The sequence below is a fragment of the Salminus brasiliensis genome, chromosome 17 (assembly GCF_030463535.1).
Source record: "Salminus brasiliensis chromosome 17, fSalBra1.hap2, whole genome shotgun sequence".
In the NCBI taxonomy this organism is placed as follows: domain Eukaryota; kingdom Metazoa; phylum Chordata; class Actinopteri; order Characiformes; family Bryconidae; genus Salminus; species Salminus brasiliensis.
In genome coordinates, this window is record NC_132894.1 from 32,981,431 (window position 1) to 33,005,757 (window position 24,327).

At 40.9% G+C, this 24,327-nt stretch overlaps 2 protein-coding genes across 6 annotated transcripts in view; one reads left to right on the forward strand and one right to left on the reverse strand.

Annotated features, from left to right (window-relative positions):
- Positions 1 to 2,743: 2,743 nt before the first annotated feature.
- On the reverse strand, positions 2,744 to 12,908 carry sv2ba (synaptic vesicle glycoprotein 2Ba). The gene is made up of 12 exons (XM_072660350.1): positions 12,455 to 12,908; positions 9,372 to 9,552; positions 9,066 to 9,217; positions 8,536 to 8,669; positions 7,472 to 7,561; positions 7,034 to 7,147; positions 6,865 to 6,953; positions 5,822 to 5,986; positions 4,900 to 5,033; positions 4,613 to 4,816; positions 3,896 to 4,055; positions 2,744 to 2,927 (listed from the first exon to the last, which is right to left on the reverse strand). Exons 1-12 carry the CDS (start codon positions 12,906 to 12,908, stop codon positions 2,744 to 2,746), a joined length of 2,061 nt encoding a protein of 686 aa, XP_072516451.1.
- Positions 12,909 to 24,106: 11,198 nt separating this feature from the next.
- Positions 24,107 to 24,327, forward strand: part of LOC140538493 (A-kinase anchor protein 13) — a 91,365-nt gene continuing 91,144 nt past the window's right edge. For 2 of the 5 annotated variants that reach the window (XM_072661080.1, XM_072661081.1), the window contains exon 1: positions 24,108 to 24,233. The gene's annotated coding sequence lies outside the window, so the exon portion shown is untranslated. Of the gene's footprint in view, positions 24,234 to 24,327 lie in introns of all 5 variants that reach the window. The other 3 variants (XM_072661083.1, XM_072661084.1, XM_072661082.1) reach the window with 2 other exon arrangements.

Here is a 24,327-nt window from a genome sequence, read left to right on the forward strand (position 1 = left end):
GCTTAAATGAATATTAATGTTCACTGAATGAACTGAATGCTAACTCTATGCTATGTTTGTGATGCGATTTGACCCAATACATTTTCATAAAGATTAATAATAATATGAATAAATCTTCAAATATACTGAGTTTGTATAGTTTTTGAGCTTGTTACAGTGCATTTAGTCAGACTGTGCTGTTAAAAATGTGAACACCGTGCCTGTGTTAATGGAGGCAATGCACCAGCTGTGTTAAAAATAACGCAAAATGTGTTGATCTTAGCTAAATGTGTTAAAAAATAACACGGTAAATAACATGGTGACGTCCACGCTGAGCCAGAGCTCCTCAGAGTAGTGGATTTACTGAAGAAACGCATTGATTTTAGACTTCTAGAAGCACCTTGTCTTTACATCTTTTACACCATCGTTTACACCATCATGTCCTTCTACTCCGTACAGATTACTGAATCAAATATGAACATGAACTGCAGTTATTATTGATTATTATTATGATTATGGCCTTGTGATTATGGTAGCTTGTGCACAGCAGGATTCCTTCCCCATTGAATCCTCAATGGGCCGAGAATTGAACCCAGTGGGACCTCAAGCTGACCGCAGCTCCTGTGGGACATGGGCAGCAGCCGTGCAGCATTTTACGCCCGAGGTGTAAAACAAAGCAAGAGCTTCAGCACGAGAACTGCTTCCATGTAATAAACTACTTTTAAGAATGATAAAATGCTACGATTTCAAGCAAATTTTATTTGATAAAGCGATTTGTACTGCGAAATAAAAATAATTAAAAACACACTAGAGTGACACTGTGATTAATTAATACTGTTTTAGATGCAAAAGGCATAGAACGTCACAGCAGGTTTATGTCTGTGTGTAGATAATTTACGTTTTATCTTTTAAAAAATCTTTCTTTCTTTAGCAAATACGTTGTTGATGTTTTATTCACTGATAAGCAGGAAAGGAAAGGAAGGGATTATCCAGATTTCTTTTCACACCTAGAGCTCTAATAAACCTTCTTCACCTGAGGTGTCACTAGTTCACACTCACGCCCTGTGTTTTCACAACTGCCTCTGCTCTCTCACTCTTTCACACACACACACACACACACACACACACATACACAAAGCTATGGCTTATCCACTCTGAGCTGCAACGTAATTCTAATAAGTTTAGTTAAGTTTATTAGTGGGCCGTCGAAGTGGGCCGAAAGTGTTATTACAAACTTCTAATACCAGAGAATAACCCCACTGATTTGTACAGACATGCCTGCAGGTACTGAGTAATACACCTTAGTGTGTAATAGGCCTTGGTGTGTTAAGGGGTTAAGTAAAATAGAATAATTCACCAAGTCAGAGTCAGTTTTATTCTTTTTTTATTTTTACCATCACAAAAACAAAAAAGTAGTCTTTAAATGAAGTCTTTCATCACATTTTCTTTTTGTAATATGAAATATAAAAAGTAAATCATGGATTCTCATTCACATAAACTGGTTAGACTCTGCTGCTCTATTGTACTATATATATATATATTATGTGTTTCAATGGTACAAGTTTGGTAACATGCATTGAGAACAATTAAGGGTTAATTTCAGTCGAAAGTTGTTTGAGTCTGATTCTAAAAAACGAGTCCAAACATGCAGGAAATTCTTGCTCTTGTTCTTATATAGAGGGACTGATTTTAGGCCTCAAGGAATCAACAACATGAACGGCGTTCCCTGTTTGTTTAAATAGTCCTAAATGTAGGACAATGAATCCTAATCGGTGGCATGTGTAATTGGACACATTCATCCAAACACAAAGGAGGTCCTTTAATGCCTTAACGCTGTCGTTTACCCCTCTGATGATTTGCATATGTTAATGATAAAGACTGACACAAAAAGGGAATTAATCTGGCCACAATTAAAACACAAACTACAGCAAAAATATAGATGTGCTATAGTAATAAACCAATAAATACAAGACAACAAAAACAAGCAACAGGTCAACCGATTCAGGTTTGTGTTAGTAAATGTACACATACAGCACTGTGCAAAGGCTTTAGGCACCTGAAGACCTTAGAATGAGAAGCTCCTTATCTGCTCAGTAAAACTCAGAAAGTGGTGGTGGTTCTCCATCACTGTGTTCATCATTAGAACATCTCCAAAGTTCTCCTCATGGAGTCTAGTATTATTTCTCAGAGTAAAAACCCTCTCACTGCTGAGAGACATTACTTTAAATAATGTTCTAAGGGGCCTAAAACCTCTGCACAGTACTGTATATCTCTGTCCACACCAAAGTACTGCAGATATAAGAACATACATCTGCCTTCTGAGTGGGAATATTCTAATCCACAACAACAGAAATAAAAGAAAGTGGGTTACTTTGTTGACAAATGATGCTTTCACTCTTTTTCAATCAAGTTATGACGCAAATATCATTTTATATAATAACAACACTCCAGGTTTTAGATCCAACTTACGAAAAAAACACTTCCTATAAAAGTGTCAAACACTGAAGCCCAAACTGCTCCGGCTTGTGTGGCTTAAAAGAGAGCAAATGGACGGTAAAACCTTGAGGAAAACCCAAATCTGACTCGCTAAACTACTAAACTAATCAAGGTAAACATCATTTTTTAAACTTTACATGATCATAAACAACTCCTGCTCCCGTACATTCACTTCTCTGGGTATGAGAGGGCCCAGTTTCCAGCTGGACCGCGCCCTGACATGAGGCCTTAACATTTTAGAAGTTTGGCTTGTTTGCTTGTTTTGTTGTTATTGGAGGATGACTTCCCGTGTCTCTGGAAGCTTAAAGGACAGCAGTCCTCCACACACCAGCGCTGAGAAGGACAGCAGGATGGGGATGATCTTCGTGACTGCCACGAACTTGGAGAAGATGAAGGTGCTGATGATTGCTGCCAGCTTACACAATCCATTCAGCACGCCAAAGGCGGTCGCTCTGTGGAGGAGAAGAGTGTGACCATGAGCAGGGAACAATGAAGAGAACTGAGAAAACTATCAGGATCTCATCTGGGGATGAGGAGATGTTGGTGACATTCTACAAATGGCAGAAGAATTGAATTTTATTCATAAAAGTTTCAAAAATTAAACCAGGACACGCAGTGTCACTGATGTGAAGCACCACAAGCTACATGAGTACCAATAGCAACCCCTTGTGGAGATTTTTAACTTGCTAATGCTGATGAAGGAGAGAGTTACAAGCCAGGTCTTTGAGGAAAAAATGAGAAAATCCATTTTTATGGATTACAATCTTTATTTTTGAGGGACTTGTATTCTACAAAAAGAAATGGAGCTGGATAATCTTTTTTTTTACTGTAGGCTTGCAGGCACTGATTTTCTATGTCTGCCCAGTGTCTGCCCATCTTTCACACAACGTTTCTTTCCAAAAAAGCCACATTCAAAGCGACCCGCCCTCTAAAACTCCCCCTGCTAGTGCTTGGAGCGTGAAGACCAACGTGTAGTCATGTTAAGCACATCCAACGGCCACTAATAGGATGTGGCTGGACAGCTCCAGGGACTTAGAGGAGAACACTTACTGTCAACTGGGTAATGTCAGTAACAGACACCCTCACTCTCACTAGCTAGCATTGTGCTGAGTAGTGGAAACTGGGCTGTCTCTTGGAAATTGGCCAGAGATGGCCAGAGTGACATCATATATTTTACAGTTATTTATTAGGTAACCCATTTGTAGATTTGTAAAGTGTGTGGTATCCCTATAGGCCTCAGCATTTTGCAGTGTTCACATATCAGGCCTCATCAAGAACAACAAAAATAGGCCCTGTTGTTCGTCTTTCATCCATACGGACACAGTAGCAGCAGACAGGGTGGCCTTGAAGCACCACTGCGCCATTCAACGACCTCAAGACAAAGACCAGACTTGAGCACTACAACACTACTGGACTCTACCTCTTCGAGGCTGGATAGAGTTCCACTGTTATCACTTCTATTCCGTTCCAGGCTGCTGCAGATGCTGCATAGAAGAGGCACTGGAAGGTTATTACAGCACCCGGGTTAAAGCAGAGGAAGAGGAAGAACGAACAGCCAGAAGATACCAGCATGGAGCCACCTACATGGAAACACACATGGACACATTATCAGACATTATTATACACAGTCCAATCAGAGTATTATGACCACCTCTGGGCCCCAGGATATCACAGATGTATAAATAAGCGAGCACACCAGTCAGTTGTAGCAGAGTGCAAAACCATTGTCATGGGCAAAGGATGCGATTTGACTGATCTCCAAAAAGGCATGATAATAGGGTACTGGACAATCTCAGAAGCCCCTAACACTGTGGGATGTTCTAGAGCCGCCGCAGTGAAGGTGTACCGAGAATAGACTTCCCAACAGCATAACAGTGGTGCCCCATCGGCCATTGATGCCAGAGGGGAACGAAGACTCTGGTGAGTGGTACTGAGCAGTTGAAGCTACCCTCTATAATACAGTCCAAGCCAATGGTGGTCATTCCCACTATTAAGCAGGTGGTCAATATTCTGATATGGTGGTGCATTTACTATACATTCTGGAGGTGGAGATGTCATTGAATTATGTTAATGACACTTAATATGGTGTATTTTGAGGCGCCATAGAAAAACGACAGGAAGCGTTTAAACCACATACCTATAATTTTGATTCTTCCTATCTTATCCATAAGCAGACCTGCTAGGATGTTGCCTGGTATAACAGACAAGCTGCCCAGGAAGCTCACTAAATAAATCAGGATGTCGTTTTCCTCCTGGAAGTTCAGATGGCAGCCTTTCTTGGGATGATGAAATGAGACGTTGGAGAACTTGCAGTCAATGAACTTTGAGTCTTTCCACAAGTCTGCAAAGGATAAAACAGAGAAGACGTCAGAACTGCAGTACAGAGGGATCTTTCTGAAGGTAACTTTTATAGAGAAGAAGTACCGGTGTTGTAGAAAACAGTGTTCCTGAGGGTGCAGTTCTCAAAGAACGTGTCTGTGGACCTGACGTCCTCGAAATAGCAGTTTTCAAACAGGGAGTCTTCAAACTTCACGTTTCTAATTTCTATGCCGACAAACCTGCACAGGGGTGATAAGCCAATGAATTTAGATTCAGTTCACGGACAAATGGTTAACAACAAGCTACACAATATATTAATCAACACGTTCAACATTTAAATATGTTTATAGTGTAGATGGTAAAGTATGGTAATGTATTGGAGCATTTCTATTGGTCCATACATCACAATGGATTCACATTATGTCAAAAACAGAAAAACTGCAACATGATTGACAATGTTTTGGAGTGAAATATATATACTCTAAAAGGACAAAAGTATTGGGACATCTTACTCACTCCTTGTGTCTTCCGAAATCTAACGGTATTAAAAAAAAGAGTTGATCCTGCTTTTGTTGGAGTAACTGCCTCCACTGTCCAGGGAAGAAGACTTTCTACTAGATTCTGGAGGAGCATTGCTGTGAGGATTTGATTGCGTTCAGTGGCAAAAATGTAAGTGAGGTCAGAATGTTGGACGATCACCACCCCACCTCATCCCCAACCAACTCCCCAACTCCAAAATGTATTAGATGGAGCTCCACCATCCATCATTCCAGAGAACACAGTTCTTCCACTTCTCCACAGATCAATGTTGCTGGGGGGCTTTAAACCCCTCTAGCCCACGCCTGGCATTAGGCAGCATGGTGCCAATAGGTTCATGTTTACCAGCTCCAGATTGTCCTATTCTATTAGCAGTACTTCTCTACATGGACTAGACAAGCTGTGTGTGTGTTTGTGTGTATTTGCACATCCACAAACAGTACGTATTCAGTAGACAGCTGGGAAGAAAGTCAGATGGGCATTACTGTACCTATCGTGGATGTACTCCCCCTCCCTGTGGACCTGGTTTTGCAGAGTGAAGTTGAAATGAAAACGCTCAACCTTTTCACGGTGGAACAGCTTGACATTAGCCTCGTACTCCTCAAACTGCAGGTATTTGATCTGGTCAGGGAACCACACTGACAGACCGTAATAGCTGTGGGTGAATGGAAACAGATGCATAGGTTACCAGAGCAGGTAACTGTTCCTGCAGTCATACATATGTCAGCATATATCAGTAAATTGATTAGAAATCAGGAGCCAATATTCAGCTCTGGGAAAAATGAAGAGACCACTTAATTATTCTTTCTTAAATCTGCATCTCTACGAGTCTGGCAGACATTTTATTCCAGACTTTTCATCAAACAAAGCTGAGTTAGCTGAATCTGCAGACTAGGAATGACATAGTCCCAAAAGCAATGTGAAAGACTAGTGGAGAGCCGGCTCAGACATGAGAGCTGTGATTGGCAGTCGAGGTTATTTCACCATAGTGATTTCTGAATGCTCTCAAAGTTCAGATATTAGTACTGTGTTGTTTAAATTTCAATAATAACTTTTAATAACATTTGCTTTATAATTTATATTATTATTTCTTTACATTATTTGAGCAGTGGTTTTTGAGCAGTTGTTATTTTTGCAAACAAATAAATGCTCTAAATAGCAGTATTGTTATTTGGAGTTAGGGGGAATGTTGTCCATGGTTTACACAAATGTCACAAATGTTCATTTCCCTAAACACACTGCCTATAAATAGTAAAACCAGAGAATTTGATAATGTAGGGAGGTCTCTTAATTTTTTCCGGAGCTGTATGAATGTATGTATGTATGGATTATGTGGCTAAAATAAAATTCTCAGACCATTTTAGGCATAGAAATCCAAAAAAACAATCACACTGTTCTTGTATTTGAAGATATTCCAGGAATAAATGCAGTCTAATGGCTGTGATTTTGTATTTACACACATACACACACACATATTTACAGTGCACCCCTGTCCTAGTGTAATAAAATAAGTGCAGGGAAAAGGTTTTCTACCTGAAGGCCATCGTAAACCAAACGATGCCAATGAACAAGCCATGGAGTCGCATCTCTGGAGCAGCCAGTGACATCAAATTCTTCATCACCTTTAAAACAGACACATTCAGACAGTCACCGCCACCACTGAAAGCACTGAAAGCAGTTTTTATTCTGGTGTGATCCATACCTGCTTGATGAGGGTCACTTGCCTGACCATGAACCTCTGGAAGGCAGTGCCCGTCTCACTCTGAATCTCGATGAAATCATCATCCTGAGTTTGAGGCGTTTTAATCTGGGAAACCTGAGAGAGACAGACAGATAAAGAATCATTCAGTCTTAAAGGTGATGGTTTGGCCAAAAGACCAGTAACAGGGTTGTTAAGTAATCTCAAATAGACAAGAATAAATGTCTCATCACATAGCGACAGTAAAAGCAGTACTAGCAGTCATCCTGAGGCCTGAATTGTTATGTCCATTTATTGTCCATTCAGATCAGTGCACAGTGCTGTTGTCTGATGATTTGGGATGATTTGCAGTTTGGGAACTACAATAAGGTTTTAGGCGAAGCTTAAATATCCCCAACATGCATCCTGATCCAAATCTAGAGATGAAACATGCTGACATACTTCAAACACTTTCTGGGGTTCACCCTTGGCCCTCCAGTTGGTGTCGTGGACCTGTCGCAGGATCATCCAGGCCTCATCATGCCTCGCATTCTGAACACAACCAAACACACTTCAGTTAATAGAGCATTCAAGGCTCTTATACTGTACTATACTCCTTTATTGTAATAGCTCACATGGGTGGAGTGTAGGTTAGGTGGCTTCCAGGTGGGCATGGGCTCTGTGTGGGTCTGTTCAAACAATTTTTACATAGTTGGGACTCCCAAACGGGTCCCAATATTACAGCCGGTCCCAACTAGGCCCCATGTACAGTGTACAACCCTGATGAGGCCTATGCTTAACCCCACCTAGTCCCATCACTGACTCTGATGGGCATTCACATATATGAAACCAATGGAAGTCACTGGCAGTGGCAAAAAGTTCTAGTTCCCAGTTGGGCTACCCATACAGGCCCAAATTTGACATGTTAGCTGGGTATACTTGCACAGTTCAACTTTTCTTGTCATATATCTGAGCTTAGAAAGCCACAGTGTGAGCACAGGACAGTGGCAGCTAAGCAGACCTGGGTACTAACACTAATAACCCACCACTCCAACCACTGATCCGTCACTGGCAATGCATATTAGGGTGTGGATGACAATTACAGATGCAGCATTACTGCATTTTTAGCCTCCAGGGGGCGCATTAGCCAGGGTTGGAGCAGCAGCGGTGTCATTTATTGGCATAAAATGGATTGTTGGACAACAAAATGCTGCAGAAAAAGCATATAAAAAGTCCAGGGCTTTGTACAGAGTTGTAACACTGTGTTAAAACTAACCCAGTCATGTGGAGGCTGTACTTGAGTTATGTACCTGCTTCAGAATCTTATAGTGTGTTACATCCATCAGTCAATTGCTGTGTATCGGTGCATTTGACCCTACATTCAGTTGTGCTCTACACTTCCTGATTTATGAAAAATTAAATCACACATTATAAACTGTAAAACTGATGCAAGCTAGTAATAAAAATAAAAATGTAAAAATCTTATTTATTTATTTATTTATTTATCTTTTACTGAGTGACGTTACCTCCAGCAGGTAGCGGGGACTCTCAGGCATAAACACAAGTCCGCCAAGAGCGACCACTGAGGGCAGGAAACACACCAGCACAAACACCCTCCAGCTGTGGAACTGGAACTCAGTGCCCATACTGAAGCCCCAGCCTACAAAACACACACACACACACATATCAATCTGATACTGATATAACTTCTTATGACTATATGACTACATACTTATGACTATATATATAGTATCATATCAGAATATATATATATATATATATATATATATATATATATATATATCATCTGACCACCACAGAGCAGGTAGTATTTGGGCAGCGGGTCCTTCTCAAGGTGGCAAGTATATATATATATACTGTCCAAAATGACTTCCCATTCTCATCACATCACAAGATGTTAAGAACACTATTCTTTTGTCAGTCTTCTCACACTAAATGGATCCGGTCTTTCCCACTGCTACTTTATCATAATTAGGGTCTTTATCACTATGGTTAATATGAGTGTAATTATGCTGATCATTATTGCTGTTATTACCATAATGAGGGATGATTCCCCAGGCGGTGAAGGAAGCGTACAAGCCGCCCAGCATCCAGAACAGACACAGCCAGCTCAGGTGCTCTCCACGTTTATCCATCTGCAGGAACTCCGCATAGTATGTGTACACGATAGGGATGGTGCCACCTATTCTATAGAGGACAGTGAAATACTGCATGGTAAGTACAGTAAGACAACTTCCCATGTTAGATTTGCACTTGTACTTTTACTTTTTACTTTTACACCTGAGCTGGCTACAACTTGGTGGTATATCAGTATATCCATGGTACTGAAACTCCAACTCACCCAATTCCAGAGCAGAGCCTGAAGAAGAGGAAGAAGCCGTAGCCCTGGGCGAAGGAGGAGAGGAAGGAGAAGATGCAGTTGATAGCCAGAGCATAGAGGAGACACTGGCGGCGGCCGAGCTTATCAGCCAGACCACCCCACACTACGGCTCCCACCATCATCCCCACATAAACGATCAGGCCTGCACACGCATGCACACACGCACACACACACACACACACACACACACACACGCACACACACGCACACACAACACAAAACAGACATATATTTATAAGAATGCTGAAATAAGGTGCAGTCAGGTGTCCAAAACAGCCAAATTATCACATCACATCCCGGTCACAGTGGATCTAGGCCCTACCCGGAAACACTGGGCGCAATGCTGAAATACACACTGGACAGGGTTCCAGCCCTTTGCAGAGTAACAGACACACATGGGGTTGCCAACGGTCCTGTCCTGTCCTGTCCACTGTCCAGTGGAGCAATTTGATTGATTGTTTAGGATGTTGAGTTTTTAAAGTCAAATGAATAATCATTTATTTAATATGGCCATTTAAAGAACAAATCATAGTAATGGAATAATAATTAATAAATAAATATATTAGTTAAGAGAAAATGTTTATATATATATATATATAACAACCCCTACACACACACAACCCAGCAATTTACCATAGCCAGACCACCTCCTATGTTTTTGGGAGAAACCCTGAGACACCCAGAGATCACACCACTAGCTGCCTGCATACAGTTACACCATTTATTGGCCAGAAAAGTGGCCCTCATTCTGAAATGCAGTTTGTTGAGAGTTCTCCCAGTTTGCTAACAGGTCTAGAGACTCTCTACAACAACACTCCTTGCTTAATTTCAAATGTTTTAGTCTAGCGTAGGAACCATCCCTCACAGCACACTGTACCACTGCATCATGACCACTTTGGAGCTAGTGTGTAAACATGGGGCTTTGACATATTAGCTTGTAGCTAGAGCATTAGATCAGGACACTATAAAGCCAGGGTGACCAGGTCCCGCCTTCTCACCACCACTAACGGCCCACATGTACCTGCATCTCCAAGCAGCCATTAGGTCAAACTGGTTCTCACCACAGACGATTGGCCACAACCTAAAATACCCGGCCGCAAATGTAAACAAACACATATGTTTATTTATATACCTTTATTAATTTATTTATTAATGCATTTGTTTATGTATTGATGTATTAATATTGATTCATTCAGCTGCATGAATGAGAACGGCGTCCTCTTCTAATAAATACACACTGCCATGGTCCTACAACTTAGGCCTATTTGCAGCCCCACAGCCTTAACATACTAACCACAACGGAAAAGAGCACTCCTTCGGTGTCCACGTTTTTAAAAAACTAAATATGGAAGTAGTATTAGTAGAGTTATGATGTATATACATACATCATATATCATATATGTATATATAACTGTATATAAAAAATAAAAAAATAAAATATAATATAAAAATACATCATATATATATATATATAACTGAATTCTAAATTTTGTGAAATGTTACACATCACATTTATGAAAATAGAAGGACAGTAGAAAGGAAAGAGACCTTTCACTTTAAACCACTAGAGGGCTCCCATTACCTCGGTATGGATGAACAGGTATTTCATGAGAAACTGCCCTGATTAAGTGATCCCTAGTTAAATGATCATACAGTCTAACCTTAATTTTAACTAATCCAGATTTGATTTGCTGCTAATCATCAAACCAAATAATTTCTTCACTGTATAAAAAATGTATAAATGCATAATGTAACCACACTATTATAGAGTTTATAGAATTTGGGAGTTGTAAAAATAAATAAATAAATAAGTTAACTGTTAAAAACAGTTTTATATCATACAATATTTTAATCACCCCTCAACAATATGTGATTCTGTATTCATGCATTTATACATGGCCTGTATTTGTTTAACAGTATATTCTGTATTGTCCATTTATCTACGCACCAAATTACACCAAGACAACCTGCAAGTGGCCAACAAAGTGATGTTGGTTGCCTTTGCCTCACCCCTGCCGCCTTAGTATTTTACTACACACACACACACACACACACACACACACACACACACACACACACAAACACTCACACACAGACACAGCTAATTTGAGAATGAGTTAGACGATTAGCGGGCACGTGTGACGGTAGTGTGAACCTCCTGCTGGATTACACTCTCCCCACAGTGCTGTGACCTTGCAGCCTAACAGACTGCCAGCCTGCACACATGCCTCAGTCCAGACTGCAGCTTTGGTCCAGGTCCCATTCTGTCCCATTCACACGCCACCCCAGAGCTTCTCATGAAGATCATCAAGATCATCTAACACCACACTCAGAGAATTCCTCCTAAATGTCCATTTTAATCAGTTCACAAACTTAAACAAGTTTCAGACAGAGTAAACAGCCCAGAAAAGGCTGATTAAAGTCGTCATGCCACGCCATTGTTGCCAATTTCTTTTTTAAACATTTATTTACTGAATAAACTGATTAAGATAAACTGAAACGGGTCAATAATCTACTTTACACATCCACCCCCCCACCTCGAATGTGGCCAGGATGCTACTACTGCTTTAGCTTTGCGACATATTTTTCTTCACTTTATATAAATTACAGTGTGTTTGAGATTATTTACCACTCCACGCAGTTTAAGGAAAAGGATGTGATGATTTAGGCATATATTTTTTTGTGCATGGTGCTAGCCTGGTGGCTATAAGTGTCCATTATGTGTTAGCTACTTTAGCCTTGTAGCAAAACTAACCTCAGAATCGAACCTCAGGCATCAAACATGTGTTAGCTGATCAGCTAGGACTGAGCTAAGGGGTAAATTGTGTCAATTTGCTGATGATAAATGGGCAGTCTGGCATCTCCAGCTTCTCGGTGGGACGTGTTAGGTGGATGTGGGTTTTATCAACCTTCATTTTAATTCGTATTTGTACTAAATTTCAGCATATTTGGTCTCACTAGCCAGCCCTGCCGCACTGAATGGCTGTTTTGAGGAACTTTGAAGCTTTTTAGGCCAAATTAAACCATATTAGTTCTTGTCTTACCCAGCAGGCCCTTGTTGGCATTTGACAGGCACATGTCCTTCTCAGCACTGGGCAGGGCGAAGGCCACCACGAAGCATTCGACGCCGTCAGCCATGAGCGCCAGGCCCAGCACGGTGAAGAGGGTCCACTGGAAGCGCCCGTGGCCGCAGTCCTCCATGATGCTTTCGTACTGATCTGCTAGCGTCTCCTCCTCTTCCAAGGCTGCCAGTTTAGCCTTCATCCTGGCCTCCCGGCGGGCGGCTCTGCGGGCCTCCTTGATTTCGTCCGGGTGAGGAACGCCCTGGTACTCGCCCTCGTACATCTGGTCGTCCTCGTCGTGACCCTCGGTGGCATCGCTGGCTGCATCCTCCTCCTGGGCAGGGTAGTCGGTTTGGTAGGGATATCCATCCTGACCTCCTTCTCCATAGGTGGGGTAGGTTTCTCCTTGCACATTGTTTTGGTAAGGGTCATCCATTTCGACTCACGAAAGGTGGTTGAAGTGTCCTCCAAGAAGCTGATATGTGCTATATGAACATAATCCTTGGTAGGTCTTTCAGAGATGCTGTCCAAGACACCAGAAGAGACAAAGGTATTTGTCTTCTTATGTTTTTCCTACAGTGATCTTTGGATCTCTAGCTAAGGTCTCAGCATGTATGTGGAGAAAGAACTACTTTCCTTGGTGACCTTCTGCACAAGGGAGCATGCTGGGCCTGAGAAAGAGAAATTGTGAGCATGTTAGCATACTAGTAATCACAGACTAGTGTCACAATGTTCTATATAGGGGTTCTATATAGTACTGGTGGTGCCATATAGCCCAAAATAGCTTCTACAAAGGGTCTTTTACCGATGTAAAGAAACATTTAAGCATCCAAATTTGAGTTATTTGAGCTGTCATGTTGGTTTTATGTAAAAATATTGCTATAATATAGTGTATCATGCCATATAGGGGCTGTATAGGTAGCCCACCTGAGAACTAGAATGTTTTGCTCATGGCCTTCATGTTAGCCCTGCATATGGATACCCATCAGGGTCCAGGATCAGTGATGGGACCAGGTCGGGTTTTAACTTCCATCTGGATTGTCCATCATGGTGCCTAGAAGGGACCCATGTGAGATTAAGGTGGGCTGTAACGATGAGTCCCATTTGGGAAGCCCAACTGGGTCCCAGTAAAAACGCATGTTCAGACCCACTCACAGCCCTTGCACACCTGGAACCCACCTAATTCCGGCCACGTGAGTAATATTACTAATTAAATAATAAGAAGAAGTTGTATTATTATCAACATTACTAATAATAACAATATTATAGTTATATTATTAGGCAAGTAGATGGGTACAGCTATGCCTCTCTATGCCCTAGGACAATATGTAGACTCCTACACTATTGTAAGACAGTGTCTCAGGCATCAGGCAGCATTCGTGAGCCTTTTGCATAATAATCTCATAAAACAAGAACACCAGTATACCAGGAGCATCCTACTGGTTACAGTGAGGCCGCAACGATAAATCATTTGGTTACAGATATGTTGACTGCTGTTCCTATGCTCTGACACGGCTGCAATATCCTGTTGATGTTGTTGCGTGTGGGAGCTGCGGTTTAATCCATCTTAAATCTGCTGAATTTTATTTTGTTGTGCAGATAGGAAGTGAGAATGATGATGACCACGGTGGATGATGATGATGAGTTGAAGTTCAACAGCCAAATAGAGAACCACAGGCTGTTAAGCAGGTGCTAAAGGATGTTAAAGCAGCTATTAGCTGATTTTTTCCTCAGTGTCTGGTGATGCTGTGAAGAATAATACCAATACAGATATAAAAGTGCAGAGGCAGCTTATAGTGGAACTGTCCCACAGATCCAAGGTGAACTCAGTTAAATAACCGCAATCTCTACCTGACTTTAGTCGCAGCTGAAGTCAGATTATGAAGCAAAATCCTTTTCTTTTGGTGTGCGGCCTGTGTCACTCTGCTCATCCTAATTTGTTGGTACCAGATGGCTGTTACATAACGCAGTGTTTTACTGCGTTTCTCACAGCAGCAACAACCACAGACTCGGCCAACTAAGGGGAAAGGGAATCGGGGTCATTCTAACCCCAAAAACTTAAGAAGAGATGAGCAATGCCAACAGAAGGGATTTTAAACTGCACTGTTTTCATCATGCACATTAAAGCAGCTCTATGGAGAATTGGCATTTTTTGCTCCTGAGCTCCATCTACAGATTAGAGGTGTAATTCTGGCTTTGAGCCAGTAATTACGGCCGTTATTTTGTTTTTTTGGTTTGAGATAGTAGAGTAATAGTACCAGATTTTCCACAAATAGGCCTCTATATAGCTACGCAGCATTACTAAGTTCTCGTGAGCGTTGTTGTGCACACTCCACTAATTTTACATACTGCAGTTAACAGTATGCTGAGCCTGATGTATCAACAACAGCAATGCTATTCTCCCTATTACAAGTCACAGGAGCATCAACAGGATTTTGAAGCTGTTATTGTAAGGTTGTAATGCTACATAGTGTTGCTTTAATTTGTTGGCTCTTTCTATTTGTTGTCAGATTCGCCAATATTTGGGGTCGTTCATAAAAGCAGACGCATGTGCAAATGGGGGATGTACTTCTAAAGGTATTTTCTAAGTCTATGACACATCAAAAGGTTTCATACTTTGAGATTCTCAGACAAGCAAGCAGGCTAGCTGCTAACAAAGCGTCACTGGACAGCTAAACATGCTTGGAGGAGAACGCTAACTGCCAGCTGTGCTACATCTGCTAACAGACGCCTGCACTGAGTAACGTCGGCCTGGGCCATCCTGCCCAGTCAGATTGAGTGAGGCCAGTTTGTGATAGATGTATGGGAAGCCCACCTGGGAACCAGAACGTTTTGGTCATGGCTTCCATGTGGGCCCTTCAGGGGCCAGGAGGGGTTAAACATGGGTTGTACACTCCATCTGGGTTGTACACTGCACATGGTGCCTAGATGGGACCCCTCACATTATGCTAGGATTAAGGTGGGCTGTAACGATGTTGTTGGATTTTTCTCTGTGTGAAAACAGACCAAACTAAGGGCAAATGCTTCAAGTTTGCAAACTCATTAACTAATTTGGACCAGAACAAACCAGCTACAGGTGTGAAAATGCCTGTAAACGGCACAGCATGACGTTTAGCTGAACTATTTTACTGATTTTATAGTGCTTTAAAGAAACCCTTAATAAATAATGACATTATTCTTTAAATTACTGCGGAGCATATTATCTCAAAGATGCTCATATTACTCATACTAATTTAATAACCTTCCCTGTATGATCTGTAAGGCCCAGCACAATGGTCTCGTGATATACCCATTTACGGGTGGTGCTGCACTTTAAGGGGGCGAGGCCTGTTTGTGGTGTCACTGGGAGGTACTTGGCTGAGGGCAACCCTGAAGGGCACGTTTACTGCAGTGTGTAACCAGTCAAAATAAGCTACCAAAATGCCCACAACGTATGGGAAGCGGTATCTTGCAGAATCCTGCAGTGACATTATCACACAGACAGACAGACAAACAGATACACAAGGTAGATACAGGGGTAGGTACCACATAGGTTGTGTAATTTATGTAATCTGGACATTTTTGTCTTGGATAGGCACAGATTCTGCATTTATGCCTGAGCTAACATTAGGCTAATCAAGTTTGAATAAAATGCTGGACTAGATTTGCTTACATTTAATTTGGGTATTTTGATTTCAGAGCATGGACCGAATTACATGGGTTGGAAAGTTGAAATTTGGAAATATCGTTCTAATATACAGATCAGAAAATGGAAAATCTATGGGAAATATGAATCAGTCACGTTTACCATCAAATTAGACTCAATCAAATTGCTTGTTAATGCATGCATAAATGGCAGTTGAAGACAATGTCAAGACAATTCATATGATTCATATCATGTTTCATACTTTAAATAGACTTTATGCCTGATCACAAGACATATGTTTCAAGCAGAAATCTAAAAATCAGTCATACTGTAGCTTGACTTCAACTAAAACTGCCACAGAGTGGAATTTAACCTTGATATCAAGCGTAATAAAAGCCGTCAATGCAGTTTTTCAATCAAAATAAAATCTACAACTTACCAGAATGATCATTCCTTTGGATGCAAAGCTATTTCTTCACGAAATCTGAGGATAAAAACCATTAAATGTATGAACATATCCAGGAAAAAGGGTTTCAGAAGGCAAACCCTGCATGTCACTTTAGCAGAAAGCGATGGACAGTCCAACGGATTAGGATCCAACCTCATGATCCCCAACCGGCTCATCTCCAGAGAATCTCCCTACGCCTGCTGCCCGTGGGCTGAATGGTAGAGTCCATTCTAACTTGAAGAATGCTGGCCACTGAACAGGGTGGTGGCGGTGAGGTGGTGGGGGGTGGGTGGGGGGTGGGGGTGTTGTCATTTAAAGCATGACTTTGTAAATGTATTGAAATAGAGTAGTTTTTAACTGCTGGAGTTTATGGTGGACTATCATACGTGTGAGAACTCTTCATCTTAGCATTCTTCACCAAAGACCTCAAGAGCCCTCTGGTGCAAGTTGTATTTCAGTAGCATCGCAAATGGGGGAACACTCAGATTGCTTGGGTTCCTCATGATTGCACAGATTGGTGGTCATGGTGAACCTGTCCTACATGGATTCTCATCCTAAAATGTTCTCAATGCTACATGCTCCATTCTGCAACCCCCATATCTTGCCCCATGTGTGGCCTGAGAGTTAGCAAATAGCTTGTGACAGTTCCTAAGAAAATCCTACTCTGAGGTAGGAACCCAACCTCACTAACATCACTGCTTCCCCAATGGTCACTCAGCACCAGTAAATACCAGGCTTGTTTAGGCCTATATGTCTATGTACTTTTTTCAACCCACACCCAGCAGTAGTTGGTTTGTCCTGCTGCGGGACATCATCATGGTGGGTGCATGTCTTGCATAGAGGTAAAGCTGCCTAATCCCGAGCCCAGATAATTCTACCGCAAAGAGGATTAGCTCCACCCTAGCGGAGCCATTGGCTAAATTTAGACCACACATTCCCTCTGGCTCCTCTGCTCTCAGTTTGCTCCACCCTGCTACTTTCTCCTCCCAGTTGAGTTGAGTTTGTCCAATAACCATTTACTCATGAATAGATTTTGCCAGGCCTTGAGTGGCAGATGTCTCGCAATGCTACCAATACCAAATTAGGAGGTGATTCGGAGGGAGGGATCTACACCTATTGAGCTTATTATGAGAAATAAACTGCACTTCTTTAAAAGACCAAATAAAACTGAAGGATTCAAGATCTCATTCATAGCAGAGAGTTGGTGTAGACCATTATCTGCTAAATGGTGGTCAATACACACACAATATGACAAGCCTAACACTCTGAATCCTAGGTTTACAATTGGGTTTTTAGGAACTGTTTAGTTTAGGACCTCATGTGGTATCCCACAGGGCCCTGTTTTAGGGTCTATGAAGTTGATGCTAATTGTGGCAGTAACGTAGTTATGAGAGTGAAGAGCTGAAGTGTAGGCCTGTGCATGGGGTTTAATGGGTGACCCTATACACATCTTATGGGTTATATATGTAGGCCTAATGTCAATCATGGTAGAATAGAGGTAATGCTGGACAAATATGACTTTTGTGGGGACTATTTTGCCTTAGAACACCCTGCATTGACCCCATCCACCGTTAATGTATATAAAAAAAATTTAGGCCAAAATTTGGTGGGTAAACCAAGTATCTCAGACATCAGACGGTTTGTTCGTAAACATTTAATGTAATGGTTCTCTGTGATGTTGCTTTCAGAAGTTGGGCATTAAATGCTATAGATGTGTGCTGATGTATTCTATGTATTCTGACTCATGTTTCTCTAGCATACCAAATTTCCCCACTCTAAATGACGTTGTTTAGGTCTTAACGATTTAATTATGCATGAAAACATTCCTCTTAAATTCTACGAGGTTAATCATGCATAGGAATTAACTCCTGTTCCCAGACTAACGTACTGCAGACCGTTGTGCCTTCTCTTCTTGATTCCATCTTTGGTCTTGAAACGCCGGAGCCCTGACCGAATGCAAATGACTCCAGCGTGTAGAAGGCATAATTCACTTCCTGACGTCCTCGTCACCTCAGGGTTTCGTTAGCAGGATGCTGTCGAGGCACAGTCAGGTTCAGTCTGCCACATTTCCTCCTAATGAGCAGGGAAGGGTCTGTGGTTGTAATCTGCTGGGATTTGCTGAATGGAGGTAGGAGGCGAGGTAAGAAGAGGGCAGGACCTTGGTGACTGCCAAAGCCTTGGTGGCAGATTGGTAGAGTCCTGATAATCACCTGCCACACTGCGTTTGAGATGCTTGGACATGGCTGGAGACCAACAAGCGTTGCAAGCTCCAAGTAGAAAGCTGGTGTACAGAAGGCCATGATATCGCTTTGGCTCCCTGGAGAAAACCATGTTGGAGGATGTGAAGAACCTGCAAAGAACCATAAAAGGATCTTCACATAACTAAAAGACTTTAAACCAGTGTAAAGGTTCTTCGTAAAGGATTTCTTTACATAATGTGAAGGTTCTTTACACTGTAAAAAGACTCTTCACACTCAAACATCTTATTTACTACATGGATTTTGAAGGAAGCCTCCTTCGGAAGGCCTTTAGGGAATCTAGTGGATCTTCTGAGACATCTATTTTTTTTTTTTTTTGCAATATTGCAAACCCATAATATGTTTAGGGCAGTGGTCCTTGGTCCTCGGTCCTTGAGAACCCCCTGCTCTGCTTGACCACAGTACCTTCAGCTCAGGAATGGCTTGTTAATGAGCTAATTAGCTGGATCAGGTGTGTTGGGAGCTGGGTAATACTAAAACGTGCAGGGCAGGGATCTTCCTGAACCACGGTTTGGGAACCACTGGTTAAAGGCCATAATTAAAGTGAGTTTCTTATTTAGAAACATACAGAAATCTATTACTCAGATCCCTGAAGACTCTGAGGAGGTTCCTGCTATGTTGGTCCAGCAGTACGTACTGTAAAGACAGAGAGAGAACCTGCTGGGAAACCTATATGAGTTTCAAGTCTGCAGGAGCGAGTGCTGGCCTTCATCCAATAAACTGGACACGTGGCGCCATCTAGTGACACTTGGGCACAAATGTCAGCTAAGTGACATGAATTTCCATCCCTCTGCAACCACTTTTGAACTGGTTCTGTTTGTTCTGTTGAAGGAAACACGTGCAATTTAATATCACATATTAAAAACTTCAGAGGAATGGTTCCTAAAGAGAAAAGCCAACCTAGTTTTATTCAAATTACTTAGAATTCATAAAATCTTGTTAAAAGCACGTATTATTTAGAGGTATTAAAGTTCAATCAATCAGTCAAACCCATTACACCCATTACCCATTCAGCCTGGCTTCAAAAAAGACTGTAAATGATTGATTAAGCGAGTCTAGACGGCTCCAGAGTGATGTAAGTTCACGTCACGTCTGTGGGTATAAATTACTCATGAGGTCGGGCCAACACACCCCAGTCTTTCTTTCCCAGCTTTGCTTTGAGAAACTGGGGCTTTTTTGATGAGTAAACTCTGAAGGCCCGTCCCCCGCAACCAATACTTCCTCCTCCAGCAAGTCCTTCAACTTACAAAACAGCTTTTGTAGCTGGACAAAGCCTGCAATGTACTTCTTTGTGGCAGGCTTGTTTCCCGTCTCCGAGCTCTTGGCGGCTGGCAGGAGTGATCTTCTGCAGAGGAGGCATTACCATTCCCCGCACGTTCTCCCTCCCCTGGCTATCACAAATGTGCTCAAGTGCGGCTCAGCATGGCTGATAGAAGAGACTCCTTTCTCCTGCTGGTTCCTATTTATCTAACACCACAACTCTTCGCCTGAGGAGAAAGAAGAGAGTGGGGAAAAAGAAAGGCCTGGTCACTGCAGCAACACCATAACACGACCTATTAAAAAAAAAAGCACACACACACACACCTTTCAAAGCCAGCAAAGAAACGTATTCTACCCATTTCTGCTGCTCTAAAGGCAGGGCAGGTCTCAAAGAGACCAGTCGTGATGTTACTTTACACTCTTACCTCGTTTAGAACTGCTGCCGGTGCAACGTCACCGGGCCACCAACCAGCTCTGATGCCGGGCAGCATCACACTGAAGTGATGTGGGAAGAGCGATCTACCCATCTGGAGAGAGCAAGGCCAATTGTGCTCTCTCAGGCTCTGGCTGCTGATGGCAGGCAGCATGACCCGGTATTTAAACCTGCGGTCCTCAGGTCATGTTGCTTCAGATGTTCTTCAAGTGTTCTTTGAAGGAGAACCACTTTTGGTTCCAAAAAGAACCAAGTTGGTAATAGAGATGTCAAGTAATGGTGGTTCTTTAGATCTTTAAAAGGTTCTTCACACATCTTTATCACAAATGTGGTTCATTATGGAGCTGAAAGTGCCCAAACCTTGGGGTGGATTGGTAAACCCTGCATGCGTTTGAGATGTTGGGACATGGTCTGGTCACCAACAAACACAAGTTCTAAGTAGAAACCTGAGGAGCATTTACCGTCTTTTTAGGTGATCCCTTTGGATTTAATTTGGCACTTCCAAAAACTTACGGTAATGAATGGTGAGCTATACAAGGCCATTGTTGCAAAAGGCTCTTAGAACCATGTTGGAGAGATTTGTGAATGGGAGGAACCTGTGAAGAACCTCAAGGACACTTCGCATAACTGAAAGATTCTATACCAGTTGAAGGGTTCTTCCTGGAGGCTCTTCATTATGTGGAAGTTCTTTACACTTTGAAAAGGCTCTTCACACTCAAACATCTTGTTTAAAATCAGAATCAGAAATACTTTGTTGATCCCAGGAGGGAAATTACAATTGTTACAGTTGCAACTGTTCGTGTAAGAATAAACACTCTATAGATAAACACTCTATAAATAAACACTCTATAGATAAACACTCTATAGATAAACACTCTATAAATAAACACTCTATAGATAAACACTCTATAGATAAACACTCTATAAATAAACACTCTATAGATAAACACTCTATAAATAAACACTCTTTAAATAAACACGCTATAGATAAACACTGTATAGATAAACACTCTATAAATAAACACTCTTTAAATAAACACGCTATAGATAAACACTCTATAATTAAACACTCTATAGATAAACACTATAAATAAACACTATATAAATAAACACTCTATAAATAAACACTCTATAGATAAACACTATAAATAAACACTCTAAATAAACACTCTATAAATAAACACTCTATAGACAAACACTCTATAAATAAACACTCTATAAATAAACACTATATAGACAAACACTCTATAAATAAACATGCTATAAATAAACACTCTATAAATAAACACGCTATAGATAAACACTCTATAGATAAACACTCTATAAATAAACACTCTGTAGATAAACACTCTATAAATAAACACTCTATAAATAAACACTATATAGACAAACACTATATAAATAAACACTCTATAAATAAACACTATATAGACAAACACTCTATAAATAAACACTCTATAAATAAACACTATATAGACAAACACTCTATAGATAAACACTATATAGACAAACACTGTATAAATAAACACTGTATAAATAAACACTCTATATATAAACACTATATAGACAAACACTCTATAAATAAACACTCTATAGATAAACACTCTATAGATAAACACTCTATAAATAAACACTCTGTAGATAAACACTCTATAAATAAACACTCTATAAATAAAATACATTTAGGACAAAGAGTAAGAAAAATTTGAAAAATGTACATGTATAGAAATATTATGAATTTAGTAAAGTGGCATATTGGTAATAACTGTTATAATACATATGGAAAATTATTGCACCCGAGTTATTGCACACATTAAACTGAATTACAGTATTATTATTATTGCACATGTGAACAGTATAATTTAAGTATTGCACAGCTTGTGGATTTAGGAAGGACCATCCAATCGAAGGTTTTTATGAAGCCAAAAGTGCTTCTTCTCAGATATTGTGATTTATACTTGCAAGACTGCAAACTCATAATCTGTTAAAGCCAGTGTTTCCTGAGTACAATGGTTTCCTGCTCTAACCCACTATCCTCTACTCAGAAAGGGCTTGTTAATTAGCTGATTAGATGGTCCCTCATGGAAACAAAAGGGGTTCCTCTATGGTGTCGCTCAAAGAACCATTTGAAACATCTTTATTTGATAAGAGTGTATCAATCTTCCAAATCCTGGCAAAAAAAAGGAAACGTCTGCCCATCCTCTTTGATCCCCAGGCAGTCACAGCCTTAAATTTCCGGCCCAGACTTATTGAACTGCTGAGCTGGAAAGGCGGAAAATATGTTTCAAATCTCAAGTCAATCATTTTCTTCTCACTACTCAAATGGCTCCTTACCACTGAAGTGTGGCAAAGCAAGATTTACTGCTGTCACTCAAACCTCTTTCCAGGATTCCTCATGAATGGCTCCGATCAGGTTGGCTGCAAATTCATTGAAGTTATAAACCCATATCTAGATGTCCTTGCAGAAGCCAATATCCTTTCAGCATAGCAAATATTGGAAGCAGAACACTGGTTCTTACTTGTTTATTCCCTACACAGCCGTAAAGGCCCTACACAGCAGGCATCAGCATTCACCACCAGTGTACACTGCTTCACCATTAGGGGGCTGCAGACACCACGGGACGGGCGCTGGAGGCGAACCCGGGGGTAAATCCAATAGCACCTGGATTACAAGAACAAAGGATGATGTGTTTGAATGATAAGATGACTTAGAATGACTTATCGGAGCATTAAATATGAATAAATGGACGTGGTCTACTTAAATACAGAAGGATAATGTTAAGGATGCTATGGATGTTTTTATTTGGTCCATCTTATTTTTCCCCAAAAACTAAACAACTTTTTTTCTTTTTATTAATTAGCAGCACAGCTTACCTAAATTGTGTGTCTGTATTATACATAAAAATGTAAGGATCAGATGGGTATCATTAAGCATGACCTGAACTGAATTGGAGGGGGGATACGGGACAAGCATTCCTCTTTATCATAAAATTTGGTTTACTGTACTGTAAAAAGTCAAGTGTTCAAATAATTTCAAAAATATGTAATTTTGGAGCATTTCTATTGGTCAATTCAATCTGCACGATTCATATTATGTCAAAAACTATGTCAAAAATAAAACAAACAATTTTTTTAAACATTTTAAACAAATTTGGCTCCTACATTTTGGAGATGTTCAATCTTCCTAACTTGGATTTAAAAAAAATAAATAAATCTTAATATTTTATAATATCGCGATAATATGCTGGTAATATACTGTAGCTAATATAGTAGTATCGCGATATTACCAGTATTGCTCAAGGTGCTTCAGCGTTATCTAGTATAATAATAATTAAATGGACGAATTAAACTAAAACTTATCAAACATTTTCTCTCCCGATTTCTAAGTCATTTAGAAAATCGATGTAAGTGCTGCCTGCATGCAGTTATTAGCCGCCTCGGGTCGTGTTTTGGCTCCTTACCGTCGCCATGTTTTCATCCGCCTCGTCGCTGCGTTGCCAATAGCAACGAGAGCCGGGCTTCCTCCGGGCAAGTTTCACACACAGACACTCAACTCGGTTTTTACACGCAAATAACACTCAAATAAAACCCCCTGGCTTAGTGTGGACGGGCTAATTCGAGCAGCAACTTTGTCGACATATGGAAAAAGCTAAGGAAGCTCGTCAGGATCCCGCTTACAGGTCGCCTTTATGCCTGAAGGGGAAGCTCGCCGCTGCAGCAGCGTCCCTGTAGAGGAGGTGAGTGTGGAGAGCTGGGGCCTCTTAGTCTGGGGTTTTAGAGGTAAACTTTTAAAATTAGCACAATTTTCTGCTCTAGAGCAGCTTTTCAGCT

Coding starts and splice junctions, on each gene's coding strand:
- sv2ba (XM_072660350.1), bottom strand. CDS start 12,908: ATGGATGACCCTTACCAAAACAATGTGCAAGGAGAAACCTACCCCACC. Junction 5,987..6,864: donor TGGTTTACGATGGCCTTCAG/GTAGAAAACCTT, acceptor ATTCACCCACAG/CTATTACGGTCTGTCAGTGT. Junction 5,034..5,821: donor GGGGAGTACATCCACGATAG/GTACAGTAATGC, acceptor ACCCCTGTGCAG/GTTTGTCGGCATAGAAATTA.